This window comes from Carcharodon carcharias, chromosome 14, assembly GCF_017639515.1.
Source record: "Carcharodon carcharias isolate sCarCar2 chromosome 14, sCarCar2.pri, whole genome shotgun sequence".
Lineage (NCBI taxonomy): Eukaryota > Metazoa > Chordata > Chondrichthyes > Lamniformes > Lamnidae > Carcharodon > Carcharodon carcharias.
The window spans coordinates 70,918,797-70,946,186 of record NC_054480.1 but is presented as its reverse complement, the minus strand read 5'-3'; the positions used below and the strand labels follow the sequence as shown (position 1 = coordinate 70,946,186).

Below are 27,390 nucleotides of genomic sequence, written 5' to 3'. Positions count from 1 at the left end.
TTTTCTCTTGCATCCTTCCTCTGTTACTGCTCCTCCTTCCTCCTTTTTCCACTTTGCTCTCCTTTCTTCTCTTCCCCACAAGTGGAAAACATCCTCCTGGTATCTACCCAGGATCTTTTATGTTTCAGTAAGATCAACCCTCATTCTTCTAACCTCCAATTGGTTTAGGCCCAATCTGCTCAACCTTTCTTCATGAGATAAACCCTTCATCCCAGAATGAGTCGAGTGAATCTTCTCTGAACTGCTTCTCACGCAGTTATACCTTTTTTATTCAAATAAAGAGACCAAAATTAAAACAGTAATCCAAAAAAAAGGTACACAGTATACCAGATGTGCCCTCACTAATGCCCTGTAGCTGCAGTAAAACTTCCCTACTTTTATATTCTATTCCCCTTCAGTAAACAGGAGCATTCCATTTTCCTTTCTAATCACTTGCTGTACCTGCATACTAACTTTTTGTGATTAATGCACCAGGACACCAAGATCCCTCTGTACAGAGTTCTGCAATCTCTCAATTTAAATTGTACACTCCTTGTCCACTTTGGAAGAGTAGAAAAGTTCACATTTTCCCATATTATATTCCATCTGCCAAACTTTTGCTTGCTTACTTAATCCATCTGAATCCCTCAGTAGACTATTTACCTCCTCTTGATAACTTTTACTTTCCTACCTACCTGGTGTCATCGGCAACTTTAGCTACCATACATTTCAGCCCCTTCATCCAAGTCATTGATGTGGATTATAAATAGTTGAGGCCCCAATACTGATCCCTGTGGCACTCCCCTAGTTACAGTTTGCCAATCTGAAAAAGTCCCAATTATCCCTACTCTGTTTCCTGTTAGCTAACAAATTCTTTATCCATGACAATACCTTACCCTCTACACCATGTTCTATTGTGCAGTAACCTCTGATGTGGCACCTTCTTCCTCCTGTTCTAGGTGTAGCAGAAACTTTGGTTTGATTTTTCAAATATTATGACTTTACATTTAGTGTTAATAGTGGAGAGATTCCAAATGGAACTCATTATCATGTTCTTCCTCTTTATGGCAATTTGTTCAGTATTTCTTTGATCTTCTATCAACACAACTATAAATCAACTGTGGCAGTTTTGTTTTCTCCAACTTTGTTAGTAGTTGACAGCAAATGGTGTAATCTGTACGTTGTGAATAGAATGCCACAATACCTTGCCAAATAGTTTAAAAATCTCTCCAATATACTTCATTTTCCAAAATAATATTTGATGTCAATGAAAGAGCTTGCATTTATGCAACATTTGGTGTTCCCAGGGTATTCCACAGCAACTTGCGTTTACATAGCAACCTTAAAACGTTCCGTGGTATTTCACAGGAGAGTTATCAAATAAAATTTGACAACAAGGCACTTGAAGAGGTATTGGGACAGGCGACTTTGTCAAAGAGGTGGGTTTTATGGATATTTTAAAGAAGTAGAGAGGTAATTCCATTCCTTAGGGGCCAGGCAGCTGGAGAGTGCGTATGAGTGAGTGTTGGGTGAGGACCAGCTCTACTTCAACTGTGACGCTACCCATAGTAGCAGTACCCATCTAGTTTGTGGAATGGTCATTTGGGTGAGGTATCAGGCTGTCTACCAACTGTGGAACTATATCCTAGCACAATCCAGGAGTGAAAAGAAGAAAACTAATCAAAAGACGAAGGGAAAATTGGAAAGATTGCAGATGGTGATGATGGGGTGTGGGAAAGAATTGGGGGACGATGAAAGAGAGAAATTGGGAGTCTCAAAACAAAACCTCTATGGTTCTCTCATTACTGTGTGTCATTTTGACTTTATTTCGAGAACAGTCATTTGCTACTTATTCTGGCTCAGCAGTATTTATGACCCATTTCCTTTTCACTGTAACCCTATATCCTATTTCCCTATGAAAGTTAAACCAGCTCTCTGAGACCTTATTTGTCCATTTGCCCAGCATCTATACTTAATTTCTTGAATTTTCTCCCTAACTCTGTCTCTAACTCTCTTTCCTGCTTTATGTTGCTCTACCTCCTAGTCCATGTTTTTTAGTTACTGTACACCTCCTAATTTCTCCTTATGCAACTGTGTAAAATTTTGTCTTATAACATTCCTGTGTAGTGCCTTGGGACGTTCTGCTACAAAAAGGCACAATATAAATACATGTTGCTTTAACTATTAAAGGTTCTGTGCCTGTGAATTCTTCTTGGTCCCTTGAACCTGCCTCACTTTGTAAACAATTCAGGAACTGCTATGCAAGAGACCACAAAGAGGAAGGAGCCAAGCTCCCTGAGGGCGCACTGCTCTCGAGACCAAACTATCCAGAGCAAATACAGAAGCAAATTTGTTCCAGCTTGCAATTTATTGAGTGAGTGAGTGATTGATGGGAATTGTTATCTGCTGGTTACTCCAGTGATCCCATGGTCATTAACTCCAGGATTAATATTTGTATTTGCTTTTTCAGCATAACCTTAACCCCTAGCCAGTGTGTGGGAAGTTTTGTTTATCCATGCTGGTGAACATTAGTTTTTAGTGTCTCCGGGGAAATTTCTCTCTCTGTGCGCTATAGATTGTGCTGTTCCTTGTTGTACTTTCTAATATTGACTTAAGGATTGGAAAAGCACATTGGTCCTCAAGGTCTGTGAGTGGAAACTACAAAGGCTGATCACAAACCTACCCAAGAGCCTGGAAGGTGAATGAGAGATGGGGGCTGCGGGGGTGAAAAATAGCTCAGCATTAGTGAGCAAAGGCTTGGGATGATGAAACCTATGGAGGAGGAGAGGGGGGTGTTGATGGAGAGAAAGAGCCTGAGGGAATCTGGGACTAGAGGAATATATGAAGAAAGGAAATGAGGGAAGGTGAAACTTGATGTGAAAGATGAGATGGGAATATGGAAAATGGGAGTTAAGGGAGCGATGGAATGAGGGAGACAAAAGTGCAACAAAAGGGATGCAGTTTCTTTTATATTTGGATTCTCTTACTGGCAATTTGTTGTAGAATCGTAGAGTGATAACAACGTAGAAGGAGGCCATTCAACTCCTCATGTATGTGCTGACTCTTTGGTGGAGTTATCCAATTAATCCTACTTCCCTGCACTTTCCCCATAGCCCTGTAAATGCTTCCCCTTCAACTAAAACGATTACTAATTAACTCTGTCTCATTACAGAAAACAAGATTTGAAATAGCGTTTTCCCTGGTTGGTTCCACAGGTCTGTTATTCCAGAAAGCTTTCGGGAACATCCCATGACTTCAAACTACTTGTGCTGATTTTTCAATTATCCCATCCATATAAAGATTAAAGGCCCCCATGATTATTGCATTGCCTTTGACACAAGCTTCTTTTATTTCTTGATTTTAAGATAGGGATTTAAGGGATAATACAAGGATGTGATTTTAGATACAAGTAAGTTGCTCATTTGGAGAGCTGGCGTAGACACAATGGGCCAAGTAGCCTCCTTCTGCACTGTCAAATCTCTGTTTTATTGCCACTATAAGCATTGTCCCCTGTGGCGACTTGTGTCTACAGCTCACTGACTTATTTATCACACACTGCATTTACACACATGCATTTATTCCTAATCCATCTTGCACTGCCTGGCATTTGCCCGCTTTGATTCCTCTGAACTATTCATTACTCTGGTACTCTTTACCTCTCCTAATCCTCTGTCCACGTGGTTTCTCCTCACTAATATTTTATCTTAGTGTTCCCACCCTGCCAAATTAGCTTAAAACACTCTGTCATAGCACGAGTTGATCTTTTTGTGAGGACCTGGAGCTTGGTTCTATTGAGGTGCAATCTTCCCACCTTGGACAGACCCCTCCTGCCTTAAAATAGATCCCAGTGCCCTAGGAATCCGAAGCCCTACCTCCTGCACCATTTTTCCAGTCTTCCATTTAATCTGTTCTACCCTGCTGTTTCTATTTTCATTAACACGTGACAATGCATGTATTCCAGAGATTATTGTCTTTTTGAAATGCTACTTTTTCACTTCTGCCCTAGCTTCTAAAACACTCATCACAGGGCCTCCATCCTTTTCTTTCCTATGTCACTGCTTTTCGCAGGGAACCACAACTTTCCCTTCCCACCGCCTCTTAACCTCAACGTTCTGCGCTGCCGCTCTGATATCCTATACCCTGGCAATGCAAAACTTGCATCACTGGTTGCAGAAATGTCTATATTCCCAAGTTGTCGAATCCCCTATGACCACTGCATTTCTACACTTGCTGCATGCGTGGGTATCCAGGATGCGAAGATCGTTCACAGGTCAGGACTGTGATGGAATACACTCCATTTGCCTGGATGAATGCAGCTCCAACAACACTCAAAAGCTTGACACCATCCAGGACAAAGCAACCCACTTGATTGGCACCCCATTCACAAACATCCACTCCCTCTACCACCAGCGCACAATAGCAGTGGAGTGTACCATCTACAAGATGCACTGCAGGAGCTCACCAAGGCTCCTTTGACAGTACCTTCTAAACTCGTGACCACTACCATCTAGAAGGACAAGGGCAGTAGATACATGGGAACGCCACTGCAAGTTCCCCTCTAAGCCCCTCACCATCCTGACTTGGAAATATATCGCCGGTCCTTCACTGTCACTGGGTCAAAATCCTGAAACTCCCTTCTGAACAGCGCTGTGGATGTTCCTACACCATATGGACTGCAGCAGTTCAAGAAGGCAGCTCACCGCCACCTTCTCAAGGACAGTTAGAGATGGACAATAAATGCTGACCTAGCCAGCAATGCCCACATCGCATGAATGAATTTTAAAAAAAAACTCAACTTCTTCCTGGAATGAGGGGGTTATCCCTATGAGCAAGGGTTGGACAGGTTTGGCTTATACCATTGGAGTTTAGAAGATGGAAAGGTGATCTTACTGAAACATGTAAGATCCTGAGGGGACTTGACAGGTTGGATGCTGAAAGGATATTTCCCTTGTGGGAGAGACTAGAACTAGGGGACACAATTTAAAAATAAGGAGTCTCACATTTAAGATGGAGATAAGGAGAATTTTTTGCTGAGGGTTGTGGGTCTTTGGGCCCCTCTTACCTTGGAAAGCAGTGGAAGCAGGATCCTTGAATATTTTAAAGTTTGAGTTAGATTCTTGATTGACAAGGGGGTAGGAAGGAAAGTAGAGTTGAGACCACAATCGGATCAGCCATGATCTTATTGAATGGCGGAGCAGGCATGAAGGGCCAAATGACCTACTTCTCCTAATTCGCATGTTGTTAACATGCTAAATTTGCCCTTGGTATATACAGCAACAATAACATGGAATTGTAAAGTTCCTTTTTAATGTAGCATAATTGGACAAAAGTAGACGCTAAGCCAAAGAAGGAAATTATATTACAGGTGGCTGAAAGCTTGATCAAAGGCGTGGGTTTTCCAGGAGGAGAGAAGAGTAGAGAGGCTGAAAGATTTGCCGAGAATTCAGAGTGTAGGCTCCAGAGCTGTAGGTATGTTGGGATAAATGGAGAGGGGAGTCACATGAGCTCAAAGTCAGAGTAACAGAGTTCTGGGGGGCTTGTAGGGTTGATATGGATGAGTGATAGTGAAGATCAGGGATGTGAAGGGAGTTGAGGAAATGTTAAATTGATTGTTTTAAGGGATGAAGTGCCAATGATGTATCCCTTTTTTGTGATGGAGGTGGTATGGGGGTTGGACAGTCAATTTGGGATCAAAAAGGATGCAAAAGTTTAGGGTGGACACTGGTTTGGGCTTCAGGTGGTGGCAAGGTTACCATGTCAGTCAGTGGGTAGGTGGTGATGAAAGCAATTGTGAAGTTCTTCATATTTTAAAAATGGGTCCAAATCAATGTAAGACTATTTGGTAAAAGCCTGGGTTAAAAGGGATGTTATTCAGGTACTGTAGCTGCTTGTCCACCCAATACCTGCAGCAATAATTTCCAGTTTTACATAGAGAGTTTGGTGATGCATTTGGGCCCCACAGAAATAAACAGAAGTTTGGGGTTGACCTAAATGCAGGGGGTGAGGTAGGGCAGGCCACTCCAATTAACCAATAGGTCAAGTAGAGTGAAGCCCCCTTTGTCCTTTTGTGCACTTTCACCCTGCCCCACCTCCAGGGAAGAAATCAGCCATTATTCCCAGTTCTGATCACTATTCAATAACTCCATCTGTATGGGTGATTAGCTGTGCATTGGATCAGGCTGGATGTTATGCATGCCATAGCCGAATTGCTGCCAGCACTCTATGTCCGTGCTTACACCTGAAGAATGAGTGGTAAGGTAGCTGTGGATCTGTATCTCAACATGAATCGGTGCCTTCAGAGAGGAGGGAAAAGTATTTAAAATTACTATATGCAGTATTGTTTCCATTGTAGGTAATTGGATTTTGGTTGTTTTGTTAGTCCAGCATTATATATGCAGGGACTGTCCAATTTAGGGTGCTTCTTCACATCCACATACGGAAAAAAATGACAATGAAGAGCTATTCATAGATTTTGTGCTTGCGAACGAGGCGGTTTACAAAAAGACACAGACTGATTTCCTCTGCTCAAGAGAAGATATAGATTAATAGTCAAGATTATGTGCAAATAATGTTTTAGATGATCACACTTAGATTTGTTTCAATACATTGACTTTGCTATCTGTTCATTCTCAACATATTCGGATGTTTGCAAATCCCTGAGCACAGATTGATAATCCTGTACACTGGTACAAAGCATTGTACAGCTCAGACTATTATTTTTTTTTGCTTTATTCTTTCGGGTGGTGTGGGCATCGCTGGCAGGGCCAGCATTTGTTGCCCTTGAACTTTGTGAACTAAGCCATTTCAGAGGGCATTTGAGAGTCATTCACAAAGCTGAGGGTCTGGAGTCACATGGAGGCCAGACTGGGTAAGGACTTCCCTCAAGGACATTAGTGAACCAGATAGGTTTTTTACAATTGATGGTAGTTTCATGGTACTGATACGAGCTTTATTTTCCAAATTTATTAATTGAACTTAAATTTCATCAGCTGATGGGATTTGAACCTGTGTTCCCAGAGCTTTAGCCTGGGCCTCTGGACTACTAGTCCAGTGACATTACCATTATGCCACCACCATCCCCACACAAGGGCAGTCCATGTATGGGACTGTGTGTTAACACTGTTTGATTTGACAAAATTATGCGCCAGCAGGGGCCTAGGTCTGTGCCAGGCAGTGTGCCACTGAGTGAATACTGCAGTATGATGGGGGAAGAGGGTTGAACTGATATAGAGGGTAGGAAGGGACTGAGCAATCACAGGAATATATTTGAGAAAAGCTATTGTACTGACTACCATGGAGATGTTAGACGCTCCATGAAATGCCCTTGTGTTCCTGGTTCCTAAATAAATCAGATTTCATTCTGTTTTGAGCGCAATTTGGGATGTGACGTTATCACAGTAATAGGCATTTAAGTAATTTTTGGGGTAGGACCACCCGCCCCATCTATTTTTGCTAGGTACGGGAATCAAGTGATGTGAAGCTAAGGCAGGAATGGATTCGAAGTACAGATCGGCCATGATCTGAGCAGCTTGAGGGGCTGAATGACCTACTGCTATTCCAATGTTCCTAATTATCAATGGCAATAGACTGGTGATTTTACAATTATTGATTAGTTTCTATCAGTTATGATGACATACTGATTAGGTAAAATTACTTATGATTTCTATTACAAATAACTAATTATTGCTGGTTACTGTTTATTGTGTCCGATCACCAGGCTCACTATTGCTTATCATTCCTGATACTGTGCTGCACTCAGTGGGGAATCACCCTGTTTTGTGATGTGGTTTGTCTGTTTTGCTTTACAGGTGGTCCTTGCCGAATCCAGAGCACTACACTCTACGCTACGCTGATGGGACCCAGCTATACATCACAGAGAAGGTCAGTTACCTGGCTCCTGAAGCCTTTAAATCTCCATGATACCACACATTTAATCTCCGTCAGTAATTCAGTAACACTCATTGCATGTGTAATGGATGAGGAAGGCCAATCCTACTTTATCCATCCAGAAATATCCTGCTGTTACTCCGTTGTAGCAGCTGAAATTATTCTAGGGCTTTGTTTCCGTTGTCTGCACACACTGGTATTTATCCTGTTTCAGACTCTACCCCTAAACCTCACTGTACATTTTACACTTAATTTCCTGAAAACTCTCCCCAAATACTCAACCACATTGTCTATACATGCTATACTCAAGTTCCACCAAACGGACAAAGTAAATTAATAGCTGTTCCCCTTTTTAAATTCATGATATTCCTTCCTACCCCCCTCTAATCCTTTCTAGACTCGCAACGAGATTAAAAATGGAACCATATTGCGGCTGGCCATCTCTCCCGTGAGTATTGATATATTTTGCACATCTTCTGAAGTACAAACGACGAAGGGGGTAAATTTGGATTACGTAGCCCTGCTGGAATGGGTTGGCCCAAGCCGTAGTAAATGCAGTTTAAAAGCTCACCAGTGAAGTGGATTTAAATTTCAGGCTACCATGTCACTGTTAGTGACCCTCAAGCCAGTGTTTTTAAAGTAAGTTTGTTAGTTTATTAACAACAGAAGGTGGTACTGAGGGAATTTAAAGTGAACTCTGTGCTTATTTTGAAAATTAAGCTCAGGCAAACATTTTCTAGCTGTTGGTATAACTCCGGTGTGTGTGACTGGATGGGCTTTTGGGGAAGACTGGAGTCTTCTCAGCCTCCTCAAGATCAACAAGAAACTTCAGTGTCATAGCTTGTGCCTGTACTAAGAGGATGAATCACAGTTGTGACAGTTGGAAGATTGCAAGAATTGTTACTTGCTGAGCAACACTGCTGGAAAGTGTGCATGTGAGGACAAAATTTGCATTTATACAGCATCTTCGGTACAATAAAACATCCCAAGGAGCATTATAAAGCAAAACTGGCTCTAAGCCACATTAGGGCAGTTAGTCAAGAGCTGAGCTAAAGCAGTAGGGGGTTTTATGGAGCTGCTCAAAGCAGAAAAGAGAGGTGGAGAAGTTCGGGGAGGGAATTCTAGTGCTCGGATCCAGGCAACTGAAGACATAGCCGCCAATGATGGAATGATTAAAATTGGGGATTCTCGAGGTCAGAATTAGAAAGTGTAGATATCTTGGAGGCTCCTTGGGTGGAGGAGATTATAGAGGTGGGAAGAGGCAAGGCAATTGAGAGATTTAAGAACAAAGATGACTATTTTAAATTCCAAACTTAACCAGGAATCAACGTAGGTCAGTGAGCACAGGGTTGACGGGTGGACGGGGCTTGGTGCGAGTTAGGATATGAGCATCAGAGCTTTGGATTACCTCAAATTTACAGAGGGTAGTGCTTGAGAATCCATCTAGAAGCACATTGGAATAATTAAGTCTAGAGATAACGATGGCATGAATGAGAGTTTCAGCAGATGAACTGAGATAGTGGTGGAGTCTAGCAATGTTGCAGTGATAGAAGTAGGCGGCCTTAGTGTTGGCACGAATGTGTGGTTGGAAGCTCAATTCAGTGTTACCTATAATACCAAGGTTTTGGTTCAGCCCCATACTGTTACCAGGAAGAGGGATGGTGTCAGTAGGTAGAGGACAGAATTTGTAGCAGGACCAAAAGTAATGGTGTTGGTCTTGCTTATCAACTGTGACTCAGTTGGTAGCACTCTTGCCTCTGAGTCAGAAGTTTGTGGGTTCAAGTTCCATTCCAGGAGTTGAGTAAGGCTGACATTCCAGTGCAGTAATAAAAACAAAGTGCTGGAAAAACTCAGCAGGCCTGGCAGCATCTGTGGAGAGAGAAACAGAGTTAGCTGTTCCAGTTCCAAACAAGAGTTGGAGTTGAAAAGCTCTGTTTCTCTCTTTTCAGATGCTGCCAGACAGGCAGAGTTTTTCCAGCAATTTCAGTTTTCATTTCAGATTTCCAGCATTTGTAGTATTTTGTTTTTATTTACTCCAGTGCAGCACTAAAGGCATGCTTCACTGCTGGAGGTGTTGTCTTTTGGATGAGACATTAAACCGAAGCCCTGTCTGCCCCCTCAGATAGACATAAGATCCTACGTCACTATTTCAAAGAGAATAGGGGTGTTATCTCCAGTGTCCTGATCAATATAATCATATTGCTGTTTGAAGGAGCTTGCTGTGCGCAGATTGACTTGCATTTTCCAAATTGCAGCATTGGCTCTGAAGCACTTGGGACCGCTGGCGATCAGGGAAGGCACTATATATAAATGCATGACTTTTTTGTATCTTCTCAATATTTAATTGGAGGAAATTTCTGCTTATCCAGTATTGGATATCAGATAAGCCTTCTGACAATGTAGAGACAGTGAAGAGGTACAGAGAGGTGGTAAGGTAGAGCTAGATGTTACCAGCATGTATGTGAAAAATGTGTTTTTGGATGATGTTACCGAGGGGCAGCAGGTAGATCAAAAAAAGACAGAACCTTGAGTGACATCAGTGGTATAGCTGCAGGAGTGGGAAGATAAGCCATTGCAAGTGATTCTCTGGCTATTATTTGATAGATAAGAATGCAACCAGGCAAGTGCGGTCCCACCTAGCCAGACAACAATGCAGAGATGTTGGAGGAGGATGGTGTGACTGTGTTAAAGGCTGCAGACAGGTCAAGAAGGACAAGGCGGATAGTTTCCCTTTGTCACAGTTGCATAATCCATGACAGGATTGGATGCCACTGTGATTATCGACACTCTCTGTTTGGACTTGAGGATAAAGAAGTACCAGAGGGCCCCAATCTGTGGGACTGTAAGCTTACAGGAGACAACTGGAGAGGGGGAACCAGTGTAGTCTACTTTCTCAGGGACAGAACTGGCAGAGAACTAAGAGTAGAAAGTGCCAGTCATCTGCTTGGCCTGTTGTCTGTAGCAAGGGGAGGCTTAAAGAGGAAGATAACAAAGTGGAACAATTGAATTCATTCCTGAGGTGTTATATGCAAGACATTTTATTGATTTTTAAATGGATAATTCATCATGTTATAGAAGAGCCATTTCTCTTGGGATCTGTATCCTTAACCTCCAACTCTTGTTCAGACTCGAGCAGCCCGGCAGTTGTTAGAGAGAATCCAGTCTTCGGGCCTGGACTCGCGGCTCGACGCGTTGAAGGAACTGGCCAAACTCTCTGCTGACGCCACTTTTGCCACAGAGTTTATCAACATGGAAGGCATTTTCATCCTTACACTACTGGTGGAAAGTGGAACCAAGTTAGTGTTCCAATTCTTTTTTTAAGTATTTTTATTCTAACGATTGCAAAGTTCAATATTTGAACTTCTGTTATGTGGAGAAACTGGAGAAGCTGGGATTGTTCTCCTTTGAGGAAAGAAGGCTAAGGGGAAATTTAATAGCGGGGTTTTGATAGAATAAATAGGGAGAAATTGTTGCCATTAAGAGGAGGGTCAATAACCAGAAGCACAGATTTAAGATAATTGACAAAAGAACCAGAGTGGAGATGAGGATTTTTGTTATGCAACAAGTTATGATCTCAAATGCACTGCCCGAAAACATATGCAGTTGTAGTTTCCGAAAAGGAATTGGATAAATATTTAAAAGGATGGTTGTGCAGAGCTATGTCAAAAGAGTAGGACTAACAAGAATTGCAAACAGCCAGCACAGGCATGCTGGGATAATTAATATCCCTCTGTGCTGTTTGATTCTATAATGTAAAATGGGTTCAGTAACATCCCAATGTGAAAACCACATTTAGCACTTCCTGACATCATGGACTCAATGTCTCAACATTATCCTTGCAAATGTTGCCCAATCAGAGTCCATCTATTAGACCATCCTTGCTGCACACCAAAGGCCAACTTGCTGATGGAATCCTTAACTCCAACCAAACCAGCTTGTCTCACCATGTGTAATCAGGCAACTGACTCACTCATTGGCTCACATTGTGGTCTTTCCGATGGCCCCCTCATGTAATTATCCAACCTGTGGTCTTTCTGATGGCCCCTCATGTAATTATCCAACCTGTGGTCTTTCTGATGCCCCCCTCCCCTCCTGCCCCTCCTGTGCAATTACCAATTCATGGCTTCTATGATGGCCTCCCTCATACTGGTTGGAAAGCTGAATGCTACCATCAGTGCTTCCATTTAACTATCTTTTTTAAGATCATTGTCCTCTCCAGAAAAAGAAGTATGTATTGTTTGGTGGGAAATTTTGCCAAGTGCAGGGAAGGTGCACTGTTAGGTATAGTGAAGAAAACTGTGAAACACTTGGCTCATTGAAGGTATTGGGGAGTAGAGCAAGCATTTTTATTAGTTTTGTGTGTGAATGAGAATAGTTAGTCAACAATGTTGCACATTTCGCCTATCTGGTCTGTTCTAATACTTATCAAATATCTTCATTTACCCTCCTTTTGTGTTTCACTTCCAGCAACTTACTGGATAAATTCAGGTAAACAATGTTCTTGTGTGAAACTATTGAGACAAGAGTGGCTGACAACTTCATCCTCATTGGAAAACCATTTGTGCCAATATTAAATAGCGTCACATTGCTTTATTGGTAATTGACAGTCATATAGAGCAGTGCAAGATCATTAACAATCATTTTCTTTGCTTCTTTCGGCAAATCAGACCCCTTTCACACATCATTTTGCAGTGTGATGAATAATGGACACCTTATGATGTCCTTATATGGACATCATATTATTATGATGACTTCCCATAGCTACTGTACTGTTTGGTTATTGATTGATTTGCTTTTCTGACATACAGGGCCAGAACTTTCAAGGAGTGTTTACAACAGCTAGTGCTGTTTAAAAAAGGGGCAGGACTTCACTTCCCCCAACTCTGTTGCATTTGATTGAAGGTGTCGGGAACCTGCTGCACTGCACTTCTCCCACCCAGCTCGAGTCAGAAGGTCAGGCAAGAAATGTGCAGCTGCATCTTCGTCTAAGTGAAAAGGAGTGGAGTGGCAATCCGGGGGATGGGAGGTAGTTGGTAATGGGGGAGAACGGTTTGGTTGAGGGGTGTAGTCAGGGGGTGGCATGGGGGGGTGGAGGGGAGTTGGAACCATCCGAAGTTTCCAGTTTAAATCAGAGTATTGGATGGTTCCCGGTGCAGAGTAATTGCCCATCGGAAGTTTGAAAATCCCGAGCAATTCCTGTACAGTTCTTGCTTGGGTCTTCCAGGAGCTCCCCTAGCGCATCTCCTGGTGTACATTCCTGGGTATGACATCCCACCCCACTCCACAGGAAATCAGAAGTTCTGGGCCATGAAGTGTTGCTCTCTGCCCCCTCCACACTCTGTCCACAATCATCCAGGGGGCACTGTCAGTATAGTGGGCTTTTCAGGATCTCCTTGCCTCCTTTGCAAATATTCAAATTATCTGCTTGAGCAGGCCGTTTAACAAGTTGAGCATTGCTTTCATCCTTATTCTGAGGGTTAACTGGTGATTGGGCAGACAGTCATGGGTACAGCCTGAATGACTATTCTGTTATTTGCTAGAGCACAGATTGTAAACACGTAGATTCCTGTGAGCACACTCTAATTCTCCTTGATTGCATATATTAAACTCCTTGCTTTGTACAGTTCCACAGGCACTGGCAATCCTTTGGCACCTAATTTGAGTGGAGATCCCTAATTATTGCCTTGCAGGGTTGATTGGATTGAGATGTTAAAAAGATTCGATAGGGTCAATACAAAGAAACTGTTTCTGCTGACAGGGAAATGAGGGGACATAATCTTACAATTAGAACTAGGCCAATACAAGAGGGAAATTGGAAAACACTTCTTTTTCCACCAAAAGTTGAAAAAGAATCTGGAACTCTCTCCCATAGAATGTCATGGATGCAGGCAGCTAATTGGAGTTTTTTAGACAGATTGGTAGATTTTCATTGGGGAAGTGTATTAAGGGATATAGAGCAAAAGTGGGTACATGGAGTTCGGATACAAATTAATCATGATCTAATTTGAATGGCAGAGCAGGTTCAAGGGGCTGAATGGTAATCCTGACTGGGAACCTGGCCTGGATTTCCCCTCCCCCACCCTGCCTTAACCCATGGTGCTGAGGATTATATGATTGTCCATATTCCTAACATCCATACTCCTAAGCTGTCTGCGATCAGCTTATTCAGCACAGCACAGGTCAGGTCAGGCCTCTATCCTGGGACCTCCCTTGTATGCCTCACTCATCAACCCTGCTGTCCAACACGCACACAGGACAGGCGCAACTATTGATGCCTCTGTTGTTCACGGCAGTACAGGCCCGAGTCTGTCATCAAGCAGCTGGCTTTGTGTATGCTGATTTTTGAACCCTTTTGTTTCCCCACAGTTTCGGTGAGATGCTGGCCTTCACGCTGACCGCGTTCCTGGAGTTGATGGACCATGGGATCGTCTCCTGGGATATGATCTCCATTGCCTTCATCAAACAGGTCAGGAGAGAGTGTGTTACTAACGAGCTGATCAAGCTTCCCATTTGAGTCTTTTTTCCCTCTGCTTCCTTCTGAATGAAACAAACATAGGATTCCCTGCTAGCTATCTGCAACCTGTTACCAAATGGAGTGGATCATTGTTATTAACTCTGTTGTATTGTTAGAAGGAAAGCCGTGCATTTCTATAGCATCGTTCACAACCTCAAGATGTCCCAAGGCGCACTACAGCCAATCGAGTACTTCTGAAATACAGTCATTGTTGTAGTGTGGGAAACACTGCAGTTATTTTGCATAAAGCAAGGCTTCGAAAGCAAATGACCAGGTAATCTTTGTGCTTTTGGTTGAGGCATAAACATTGACCTGGGCACCATGGAGAACCCTTCAGCACTTATTCAAACAGCGTTCCCCCAATGCTGCACTGGGAGTGTTAGCTTAGAATATGTGCTCAAGTCTCTGGAGTGGAGCTCCAGACTTCTGAATCAAGAGTGGGAGTACTATCTACTGAGATGAGGCTGACATCTATTTAATTTTAATAATGCAATTTTGCTTTTGTCACAATTTTTAAAACATCATGATGGTAGGATAGAAATCTCTCAGCAGTTCCTGTGCCAATGGCATTGTGGAGTATTGCTCATGGTTATTGCTCCCTATAGCATGATGCAGCCAAGACTTGCTTGTCTTCAATTCTTGCACAGGAATAGTGAGATTTCTTATCTTATTCATTGCCTCCTTTCCTTCATCCTACAACCAGCAGGATTTTGAAACCCAGACCTGGGGATTACTTAGACGCTGCTCCCCATTTTAATCTCACCTCCTCTCCTACTTTAATTTCAACCTGGGTAACATTCTCTGCTTGGGACTGTGGCCCTTAATTTAGGTTTCTTACTTAAATGAACAGTCACCTCTTTTGTAAACACAGCTCATCGACGATAAGAGCATAAGCACATTAAAAATAGGATCAGCAGTAGACCATAGTCCATCGAGCTTGCCCCATCATTCAATATGGTCATGGCTGATCTTCAGCTTCAACTCCCCTTTCCTGTCTGCTCCCCAAACCCCTTGATTTCTTGAGGCCAAAAGTCTGCCTATCTCAATCTTAAATATATTCAATGACGGAGCCCTCTAGAGTAGAGAATTCAGAAGAGTCACAACCCTTTGAGTGAAGAAATCTCTCCTTGACTCAGTCCTAAATGATTGGCTCCTTATCCTGAGACACTGACTCCTGTGTTCTAGATTCCCCAGCTAGGCGAAACAACCTCTTGGGTTCTACCTTGTAAATCCCCTTCAGAATTTTGTAGGTTTCAATGAGGTCACCTCTCATTCTCTTAAACTCCAAAAAATATAGACACAGTTTGCTCAACCTCTCATCCTAGGACAACATTCTCATCCCATGGACCAATCTAGTGAACTTTTGCTGTGCTGCCTCCGATGCAATTATATTCTTCCTTTTACTTTTCCTTCCCCTTTCTGTTCTTCCTTTCCTGAACAGTTTTCCAGGTGTGGACTCACCAAAGCCCTGTAGCAAGACTTCTTTATTCTTATATTCTAATCCCCCTTGCAATAAAGACCAACATAGCATTTGCCTTCCTAAGTACTTGCTGTACCTGCATGCTATTTGAGTTCCTTGCACAAGTATGCCCAAGTCCCTCTGAACATCAACATTTACATGTTTCACACCTTTTAAAAAATATTCTGCTTTTCCATTTTTATGACCAAAGTGAATAATTTCACACTTCTCCACGTTATACAACATCTGCCACTTTGTTGCCCACCCAGTTAACATGTCTATGTCTCCTTGCATCTTTTTACATCCTCCTCACAGTTTACATTCCCACCTAGCTTTGTATCATCAGCAAATTCAGATACATTTACTCTGTTTCTTCACTTAAGTCATTAATATAGATTGTAAATAGCTGAGGCCCCAGCACTGATCCTTGCAGCACTCCACTAGTCACAGCTTGCTACAAACTGGTGCCAAAACACCAACTGGCAATATAGAAAGTCAATGCAAATTGTACTATTTAGCAAAAAGGCACAAGACTGATCAGCTTTCTAATTAAGATGACTGTAACTGAATCAAGCTAGTGAAGGACAGTGTTTTGAATTAAGTTGCCAGTTCTATTCTTCTTCCTTGTCCTACTCCTTATACATGGACTCCTCCTCCACCTGGAATGTGAGTGTTGATAAAGGTGGTGGGGGAGGGGCCTCTCAGCATTGGTGTTGAAACAGCAGAGGTTCTAAGGACTCTTCCGCAAGCATTGCCCCTACGTTAATTCTCCAAGTATTCTTGGGAAACTACTAGCTTTTATTAATCTTCTCCCAATTGTCCTTCCCTCCCTACAGACGGAGCTGTCAATGCTGAGCTGGATAGTGCAGTGTGCTTGGCATTACACTTTCCCCCCTTGGGTTTGGTGCCAGATCTAATTTTACGCAAAACAAGGGGGTTCCTGGTGTGCTAGAACATGCTGCCTATATTGGGCACATTTGTGGTAAATGAAGGGCATTCTTCAGAATCCAGAGGCCTGTGGAGTGGTAAATGGGTAAAAGTTCACACTGGTGCAGGAGTGGGTTGTCCTCCTGTAATTGAAAATGAAGTGCATTTTTAGGACAGAGGGCCACTCTGCACCTATTCATTTAGTACCTTTTGTAGTTCTTCATGCTGACCCTGGGTCTTCCAAATGGAAGGTGCTTCATTCCCCTATGTCCCAAACCATGTTGCACACAATTTTTTTTCATTATTTTTCTGTATGATAAGCAAGAACTGGCAGTAAGCCACATCCAGTGGAGCCCTGTACTGAGCACTGGCAAAAGAAAAAAGACTTGCATTTATATAGCATCTTTCATGACCACAGGATGTACCAAAGAGCTTTTATGTCCAGTAAAATAGTTTAAGTGTAGTCACAGTTATAATGTAGGAAACAGGGCAGCAGGACACCAGGGATAACTCCACTTATTCAGAAAAGTGCTGTGGGATCTTTTGCATCCATCGGAGAAGGCAAAACGGCCTTGGTTTATTGTCTCATTGAAAAATGGCACTCTGACAGTGCAGCATTCCCTCAGTATTGCACTGGAGTGTGAAGCAAGATTTTTTTGCACTCAATACCAGAGCTGATCTTGAACCAACAACATTCTGACTCGGGTAAGAGTCATGGCTGATGTATGTTTCCATTTCCCAAAGTAAAGGCTTCATGTTCTGATGTCAGTAAAGTCTTGAGAGTTCTGGACAGGGTTAGGGAAGTGATAACTGGAGGTTGAGAAAAATTATCAGAGGAAGGCATTACACTATCAGAATGAAGAAGGTTGAAGCTGTAGAGTAAATGAAACCTTGAATATAAAGCTTGCCATGCCATTTGGTTCACTTGTGGTGTCAGCTGGTCAGTTGTTAACATTGTCACCTCTGAGTTCAGAAGGTTGAGGATTCAAGTCCCAGACCAGGACTTGAACATAAAAATCCAAGCTGACACTCTACTGCGGTACTGAGCGAATGCTGCACTATTAGAGGTGACATCAAACCAAGGGCTTGTTTGCCCTCTCAGGTAAAAGATTTCATGGCACTATTTTAAAGAGAGTAGGAGAGATATCCCCAGTGTCAATGTTTACCCTGTCAGCCTATTGACATCATAAAAAATGGATATTCTGGTCATTGTCCATTGCTGTTCATGGGAGTTTGCTGTGTGCAATTTGCTGCCATGTTTTGTCTGTCACAATAGTGACTACATTTTAAAAGTACTTCTGTAAAGGCAAATTAAGTTCGACATAGATAAGTGTGAAGTAGTACGTTTTGGAAGGAAGAATAGGGAGGTAACTTATTACTTGGAAAGTGAGAGTCCAGGGATGAGCAGAGGAACAAAGGGATCTCAGAGTACAAATACAGTACATCAATCACTAAAGGTTACTCACAGGTCAATGATCATGAAGCAAACCAAGCACGAGGCTTTTTTGTCTAGAGGGTTAGAATTGAAAGGAAGTTATGCTGAACTTGTGCGAAACCTTGGTTAGACCACACTTAAGAGAACTGCGTGCAGTTCTGGTCACTATATTATAAAAAGGACATAGAGGCACTGGAGAGGATGCAGAGAAGATTTATAAGGATGATACCAGAAATGTGTGGGTATACACTTCAGGAAATGATTGACAGGCTGGGCCTCCTCTCTTGAAAAAGGCTGAGAGGTGACCTGGTAGAGGCTTTTAAAATTATGAAAGGTTTTGACCAAGTGGATATAGAGAGAATGCTTCCTCTTGCAGGCAAAAGCATAACTAGACAGTCGCCAAGAAATCCAATGGTGAATTCGGAAGAAACTTCTTGACCCAAAGAGTGGTGAGAATGTGGAATTCATTACCACAAGGAGTGGTTGAAGCAATAGTATAGATGTATTTAAGGGTATGTGTGTGCAAAGCTTGTGACCCTATACAAGAACAAGGGTAACTGCAGCGATTGCAACCATTATTGAGGCATCTCCCTGCTGAGCGTTGAGAGAAAAATATTTGTCTGTGTTGCCCATGTCAGACTGCAGACCCTAGCTGAAACACATCTATCCTGAATCCCAGTGTGGCTTCAGAACTGGAAGTTCTATAATTGAAATGATCTTCTCAGTCGGGCAGCTGCAAGAGAACTGACGTGAACAAAGGAGATCTCTCTCTATTCGTTCTCACCAGGGCACGTGATTAGGTGAGTTGAGGTGGTCTGTTTAAGCTTTGGTGAAATTTGGCTGCCTGCAGAAGCTGCTCAATCTGACCTCCTCTTTCCATGACTGCATGATGGGTAAGGTCAGCTATAATTGGGAAACATCAGGACTCATTGAGATCTGCAGTGGAGTGAAACAGGGTTGTATCCTGGCACTGACACGTTTGGCACATCCTTCTCTTTGCTGTTGTCAGATGCCTTCAGGTCATATACAGAGGGTCTCTACTTACATACCAGGACTGATGGAAAGCTGCTCAGCCTTGTCTGCCTGAGATCCAAGACAAAGGCACACCAAGTCCTCAGAAAGACTTTGCTCTATCTTGATGATACTGCACTAACATTCCACACCGAGGAACGCCTTCAGTGGCAAATAGACAGACTCTCTCGTGCCTGTAAAGAGTTTGGTTTGACCATCAGCATCAGGAAGACAAATGTCATGGTCCAGGATGTTGCCATACTGTCATTTCTCAGCATTGACTATGTGATCCTGGAGGTTGTTGATAGCTTCACATATCTGTCACTTGATGCTGAAGTCAACACACACGTCGCAAAAGCTGCAGCTGTTATGTCCAAGCTGAGTAAGCGAGTGTAGATCAACAGCAACCTAACTGAGAACACCAAGCTGTGAATCTATCAGCTTGCATCCTCAGCCTACTCCTCAATAGTGATGAGACCTGGACAACACATGCTCGTCAGGAAAAAAGTCTGAACAGTTTCCACTTTCATTGTCTCCGATATATCCTTAGCATCTCTTGGCAGGACAGGGTCACCAACTCAGAATTAGCACACTCCAGGACTTCTATCAGTGTACACTCACTGCTAAGCCAACAATGTCTGAGCTAACTTGGCTACGCTCACCAAATGAATGATGGCCATAAACCCAAAGACCTTCTGTACAGTGAATCGGCCACTAGGTCACAACTTCCTAGGCAACCATACGTCAGTTACAAAGCCACCTGCAAACAGGATATGAAGATGGTGGATATTGACACTGACAGCTAGGAGACAGTCACAGACAGCCAAGACCTCTGGAAGCTGACTGTTTGGAAGGACATTGGAAGAGATGAAGAGAAACAAAAAGCTCAACTGGCCAGGAAGTGGCCCCAGAGAAAAAACAGGCCAGCGAATCATGCACCTTCACACCCACTCTGCAGCAAATGTAGCAGACACAGCAAAGCCAGATTGGGGTTTCTGCCACACTAGGTGATGCTTAACGGAGTTGACCACCACGGCGCAAAGCGATCAACTTATGAGTCGGAAGACTGCTACCTCCAAGGGGACACTAGACAAGTGTATGAGGGAGAAGGGAATGCAGGATTATGATGGTAATTTTAGATGAGGAAATGAACAGGCTTGCATGGAGCATAAACACTGGCATGGACCCATTGGACCGAATGGCCTATTTCTGTGCTGTGTGTCCTATACAATCGTATGTAATACTTTATTGGCTGTAAAGCAGTTTGAGACATCCTGGGGACATGGAAGGTGCTTTTAAATGCAAGGCCTTTTTTTTCTTAAAAACAGGGAACAGTTTGACAGCTGAGTAAGTGGCACAATGAAAGAATCCCCTGTCAAGTGTTCAACCCAAAACTTTGTAGATTTCTTCTGGAATATTTCAGTCTCTGTCTGCATTGACACACAGATCATTGAGCCTGGAAGTAATTCCAGACTCTATCCCGTGGGAAACTCCAGTGCTGGCTTCAGCCAAGAAATCCTTTCCCACAGCTCAGAGGCCTCTTGCAAGGACACTTGAGTGGCACAAAGCCAGTGGGTTTAACTCTTTTTTTCACTTTGTCACACACCATTGCCCAGGAGCAGAAGCATTTAGGGACTGGAGGCATTCACTGGCTCATCAGAGCAAACCTTCTGTGAAATAAAAAGGAAGAAAATGGGAATGCTGGAAAACAGAGAAATAAAAACTGAAAAGGCTGGAATTGAAGCTCTAATTATAATTGAAAATGCAGGTTAATGCTGTGTAGACCCTCTCAGAACTGGTTCCAAAATTAAAACTCAGCAAAATATATGATCTAAGGCAAATAGCATGTTAATTTTTTGCAAAATTAACCATACACCATTTAACAGACTGAGTGGAGATAGAAAACTCATTTTAAAATTTAAATCATACTTCTCTCTCTCTCTCTCGTTTTTACACTCATCCGGGTAAGGGAAATGAAACTCGGTCTGGATTCGCAAGACTAATAACTAATCCATTGACCTTTGGGAGAGGAGAAGGTGCGTGTGGGCATGTGTATTTTGAAGATCTAATTTTGGTGTGATCTTCTCCCACACATTTACATACCTTACAAACACATTTTGCCATCAGCCTCCATGGCAGTAGAATTTCAGTATGTCTTAAACTATTCAGTCCATCTAGCCTGTGCTGGTGTTTGCTCTTCACTTGAGTCACTCATTTTAATCTCATTCTGCTTCTTGCTCCCTATATCCTCCTTTCTCAATCTATGGTCTAAATTCTCTTCTAGAAGGCCAGTGAAGAATAGCAGAGGAGGAGAAACCCGAGGGGGATAAAATGACTGAAATCTCAGGTTGTGTTAAATTTTCTGCTCTTGTATATGTGTGTGTTTTCCTGTCCTCCTTGTCTCTATCTCATTCCCTCTTTTCTGTCTCTTTCTCACTCTAACCCTCCTCACTGCAGCTTTTTCTCTCGCTCTCATACTCCTTTTCACTCTTTCACTCTTATTTCTCCTTGCTCTTACTCTCTTGCTTTCTTTCTCTTGCTGTCTTTTTATCTCTACTTTTTTTTTTGCCTTACAGGCTAATGCTGTGTACTTACACCCTCACTTCTAATAATCCATTCTCTCATGCTCTCTTTCTATCTCTTTCCCACCTCTCCTCACTCTCTTGCTCAGTCCCTGCTCTTGTGCTCTCTTTTGGTTTCTTCCTCTATGCTCTCTGTTGGTTCTAGTTTTCTGTCTTATTCAGGCTCTGTCTGTCTCTCCCTCTCCCTATCTCTCTTGCACATATGTGAGACCATTGGGATGGTTAGAAGGTGTGTGACTCCTTGGTATCAGAATCAGGTCACATTGAAGCAGAATGCTGAGATTTGCAGGTTTGCTGTCATACTCTGGGAATGTGCTGCGTGGTTTAATTAACATCAGCCCTGCCTGTTCTAATTAGCATGTACCAACAGTGATTGTTGCCATCTGACAGGATTGTTACTACCATCAGCCCCTTGATTTTGGATTGTGGTGATTCTTTGTTTTTGATGGGAGGTGGGAACCCTGAAATAAAACACATTCCTGAGGATACATCTGATATATTATAAAAATAACTTGTATCTTATGGTGCAACTGAGTAAAATAAGGATTCTAGACTCCTCTATTCCTCCAAAGAAAGGTACGTATTTATATAGCACCTTATCATTTTTCTGAAAGAAACTTCTCTAAGCGCTTCACATCTAGTAAGTCACTTTGAACCTAAGTGATTTGTAAACAAACACAGTAGCCATTTTGTGCACAGAATGATCCTGTAAACAGTAATGAGCTGAACGATGGCTTATTAGTTTCTGATGGCATCGGGAGGAGGGGCCGGAGCCAGGCCTGGGCATCGGGAGGAGGGGTCGGAGCCGGGCCTGGGCATCGGGAGGAGGGGCCGGAGCCGGGCCTGGGCATCGGGAGGAGGGGCCGGAGCCGGGCCTGGGCATCGGGAGGAGGGGCCGGAGCCGGGCCTGGGCATCGGGAGGAGGGGCCGGAGCCGGGCCTGGGCATCGGGAGGAGGGGCCGGAGCCGGGCCTGGGCATCGGGAGGAGGGGCCAGAGCCGGGCCTGGGCATCGGGAGGAGGGGCCGGAGCCGGGCCTGGGCATCGGGAGGAGGGGCCGGAGCCGGGCCTGGGCATCGGGAGGAGGGGCAGGAGCCGGGCCTGGGCATCGGGAGGAGGGGCCGGAGCCGGGCCTGGGCATCGGGAGGAGGGGCCAGAGAGCTGGGCCTGGGCATCGGGAGGAGGGGCCAGAGAGCTGGGCCAGGTGTGGGAAGAGCTTTATGCTCCACTTGTTTGATGGGTGCTATAGAATCTGCTATGCCCACTGGGTTGGGTGCTTCAGCTGAAGGATGTTCACTTCAACACGGCAAAACCCTCGTCATCACACTGCAGTTTTGATCCAGATTGAGTACTTCACTCCAGCAGTGGGAGATTGCTGTGAGTCATTGGAGCCCAGTCTGATTGGTGCCAAATTGTGGTGGAGAACCTGATTATACAAGTATCTCTGGCTGCCTTGTGCCTGGTGGTTTATGAAATGCTAAATTATTTTCAAGAGGCCCTAGTGGGCCAGTCTTTTCTTCCATGTCAGATTTATATTTTAAAAAATTCTTTCATGGGATGTGGGTGTCGTTAACAAGGCCAACATTTGTTACCCATCCCTAATTGCCTTTGAACTGAGAGGCTTGCTGGGCCATTTCAGAGGGCAGTTAAGAGTCAACCATGTTATGTGGATCTGGAGTCACATGTAGGCCAGACTGGATAAGGATGGCAGATTTCCACCCCTAAAGGACACTAGTGAACCAGATGGATTCTTTACAACAATTGTTGATAGGTTCTTGATCGTCATTACTGAGATTAGCTTTATATTCCAGATTTTTATTAAATAAATTTATTTTCCACCAGCTGCCTTAGTGGGATTCGAACCCACTCTCTCTCTCTCTCTCTCTCTCTCTCTCTCTCTCTCTCTCATATTGAAGTAGTGAGGGAGTGCTGCACAGTCAGGCGTGTTGTCTTTTGGATAAGATATTAAACCAAGGCCACTCTGAGGTGGCTGTACAAATTCTAAAACATTATTTGAAGAAGACCAGGGTAGTTGAGGAACCTTGCTGCACACTAATTCGCTGCCCCATTCCTACATTACTGCAATAGCTGTACTAAAGATGCTTATTGGCTGTAAAGCACTTTGGGGTTCTGTGAGGCTGCAAAAGTTGCTATATAAATGCAAACGTTTTTTTCTAGTCTGTATGCAGGAAGATCTCTAACTGCTGCACCAGTCCCTATAATTCAGATAACTCTCATTCTTGGCTTGTGAAAACAAAATTATTTTCAAGAGGGCTCTGGCAGGGAAGTCCATCTTTCTAGAACAGATTTATTTTTGTGTTCAGCATTGCCATATGTTGTGTTGATATTTCATGTAGAAGATGCAAAACAACAGTAATGCACATTTGAAGATGGGTTGTGTCTGTCCGAGGCAGTGGCTAGGGTTAAGTCCCTTCTATGCTTCCCCTGGTTTCTTTGTCTGATAGTTAACTAGCAGGTTTATGACTGCTTACAACTAGCTGGCCTCATGTGCCAGAAGATTATGCCCTCAGTTTCCCATCCAACAAATTTGGCGTGCTAAGCCTTTTCCAAAACTTAACAATTTAGTTATTATACAAGGATGAAAATCAAGAGGAACAGTTAGAAATATAGTTCTTTTAGAGTGCATGGGAGGCCATTTGGCCCCCTGTCTCTGTGCTAGCTCTTTGCAAGAACGGTCTGAAGCTAATCCCATTGTGAAATTTTCTTCCCATGTCCTTACATCTGTCTCAGTCTCTCAATATTTACCTAAATCCACGTACTAAATGGAAACCTTTACCTCTGGGAGTGAAGTAACTTCGGAAAGGATATCAGCTTTGTCCCTTTTTAGATGCCTATATCCACTTTAACAAGTGCTTGCTTCCTATTCCGAATGAAGCATTTCTGTTTTTGTTTCTCAGATTGCAAGTTATGTCAACCAAACAACGGTGGATGCCTCCATCCTGCAGCGGTCCCTGGCTATTCTTGAGAGCATGGTGTTGAACAGCCAGAGTCTCTACAAGAAAGTGGCAGAGGAAATCACTGTAGGACAGCTAATTGCACATCTACAGGTGTAAGTATTACACAGCTCATTGCACAAGCCCAGCTGTGAGTATTAGACAGCTCAGTGGACCATATATTCTTAGTTAGACCTTGAATCCTGAGCAATATGTTGAAACTTGAACAAAGGGATTCTGAAGCTTGGCTACTCTGTGTATCTTCGTCTGGCTTTTGCTATTATGAGTCGCTTCCTTGATTTGAAAACTATATTAGAGAGTGGGGTTCACTCATAGCACTGACCTCAGTCTTGCACTGTCTGTGTGAGCTTTGTCTGAGGAGGGGCTGCAGAATTACTGATCCTGAACCGATAAAACTGCCTGTAGAGATGGCAAGGATCCTGTCTGTCTAACGTGAGGACACTGCCATCTATTGTCACTGGGATGTTATCATCTCAGCAGCACTGATCTGGATTAACCTTTCATTGTCATCACATAAGAAGGTAAATTATACAAAACTTAAGCACCTGTCACACATTTTTAGAATTAGAATTATTTGGCACAGAAAGAGGCCATTTTTCCCATCATGACTGTGCTGGTTCTTTGAAGAACTATTCAACTAGTCCCGGTTACGTGTCATGCAACTGGTCAAACCGGCTTATTTTTAGTTTAAAATTAATCTTCGCTTGCACCACCTCCTCCTCTGGTTCATGAATGAAAGTGTGGTGCAAAAGTCATGCACCTGGTAGCTATTTCTCACCATCACTGCCCCTCCTCCAGCCAATCTGATTTCACAATCTCAGTCAGGACCATAATGAAGTGCTGGAATAAGCTTCAGAGTCCCTTAGGCTAGTGACAGGGATGAGGGGTAATATCATATGTAAAGTACAAGATTGACCACATTCTTCTAGTACCGAAATCCTCCCATTGAAACATCCATAGGATGTCTGTAAATATTTTGGTCTCCGTAGCAAAGATTTTGGCCTCTATACCAAAGATTATTATGGAAAATAAAAGCACATGGTGTGGTAGGTAATGTATTAGCATGAATAGAAGATTGGTTGGCTTGCAGAAAGCAGGGAGTATGCACAAATGGGTCTTTTTCTAATTGGCAGGATGTGATGAGTGGAGCCCCACAGGGGTCTGACTGTACTGGGGCCTCAACTTTTTATGATTTACATCAATTACTTAGATGAGGGGCGTGATGGCATGGTAGGTAAATTTGCAGAGGACACGATCAGTAGGAAAGAATGTTGCAAAGAGGGCATGAGGAGGTTGCAGATGGATTTGGATAGGTTGAGTGAGTGGGAAAAGATCTGGCAAATGGGAGTTTAATGTGGGAAAATGCAAAGTTGTTCTCTTTGGCAAGAAGAACAAAATACCAGAGTATTACTTACGTGGAGAACGGCTGCATAATTCTGAGGTGCAAGGGATCTAGGCATTCTAGTACGTGAGCCACACAAAGTTAGTATCAGTTACAGCAAGTAATTAAGAAAGCTAATGGAATGCTATCCTTTATTATGAGAGGGATTGAACATAAAAGTAAGGATGTTATGTTTCAGTTACACAGGGCATTGGTGAGATTGAATACTGTGTGCAGTTTTGGTCTCCTTATTTAAGGAAGGATGTAAATGCATTGGAGGCGGTTCAAAGGAGGTTTACGAGATTGATACCTGGAATGACAGGGTTGTCTTATGAGGAAAGGTTGGACAGACTGGGCTTGTTTCCACTGGAGTTTAGAAGAGTGAGTGGTGATGTGATTGAAGTATACAAGATCCTGAATGGCCTTGACAAGGTGGACGTCAAAAGGATGTTTCTTTTTGTGGGTGCGTCCAGAACTAGCGGGCACTGTTTAAAATTAGGGGTCGCCCTTTTAGGACAGAGATGAGGAGATTTTTTCTGAGGCTTGTGTGACTTTGGAATTCGCTGCCTCAGAAGTGGTGGAAGCAGGGTCATTAAATATTTTTAAGGCAGAGATAGATAGATTCTTGTTAGGCAAGGGAATCGAAGATTATCGGGGATAGACAGGAATGTGGAAATTGAACACAAGAAAATCAGCCATGATCTTATTGAATGGCAGAGCAGGCTCAAGGGGACAATTGGCCTACCCCTGTTCCTATTTCTTATGCCCTTATTTTCTTATACCTCTGCCTGGCAGATTATTCTAAGCAATGGATCACTATCAAGTAACAAAGGCCTTCCTAATATCCAGTAAGGAGCTAAACTCCAGCTTGTCTGGAGGATTGGTTCTCAGTTGCAACATTACCTCCAATCACTCTCCCTGGATCCCCACTATAAGCTTGGAAATGCTGAATTTACCACTCAAGGCTGATCCCAGGTGTAAAGGGGCTGAATTGTTAGCATGGCTTAGAGAAAGGTCAAACTGTGAGACTTGGAGCCACATACCTCACCAAGGTAAATCAAATAAAGCATTCCTTCACTGTTGCTGGATCAAAATCCTGGAACCTGCTTCCTTACAGCACTGTGGGTGTACCTACCTGCAGCAGTTCAAATAAGCAGCTCACCACCACCTTCTCAAGGGCAATTAGGCCTAGCCAACGATCCTGTGTTTGAATAAAAAAAAGTAAGTTACACAAACGAGGTA

At 43.2% G+C, this 27,390-nt stretch overlaps 1 protein-coding gene across 8 annotated transcripts in view; it reads left to right on the top strand.

The window, feature by feature from the left end:
• The window catches only part of LOC121287411 (engulfment and cell motility protein 2), a 214,453-nt gene that overhangs the window by 101,387 nt on the left and 85,676 nt on the right, over positions 1 to 27,390 (top strand). For 5 of the 8 annotated variants that reach the window (XM_041205261.1, XM_041205265.1, XM_041205264.1 and 2 more), the window contains 6 exons: positions 7,788 to 7,860; positions 8,264 to 8,314; positions 10,993 to 11,162; positions 12,334 to 12,354; positions 14,233 to 14,332; positions 24,711 to 24,862. In XM_041205261.1, coding sequence (XP_041061195.1) covers positions 7,788 to 7,860; positions 8,264 to 8,314; positions 10,993 to 11,162; positions 12,334 to 12,354; positions 14,233 to 14,332; positions 24,711 to 24,862 — 567 coding nt within the window. Of the gene's footprint in view, positions 1 to 7,787; positions 7,861 to 8,263; positions 8,315 to 10,992; positions 11,163 to 12,333; positions 12,355 to 12,774; positions 12,820 to 14,232; positions 14,333 to 24,710; positions 24,863 to 27,390 lie in introns of those variants that run through there. The other 3 variants (XM_041205267.1, XM_041205268.1, XM_041205269.1) reach the window with 2 other exon arrangements.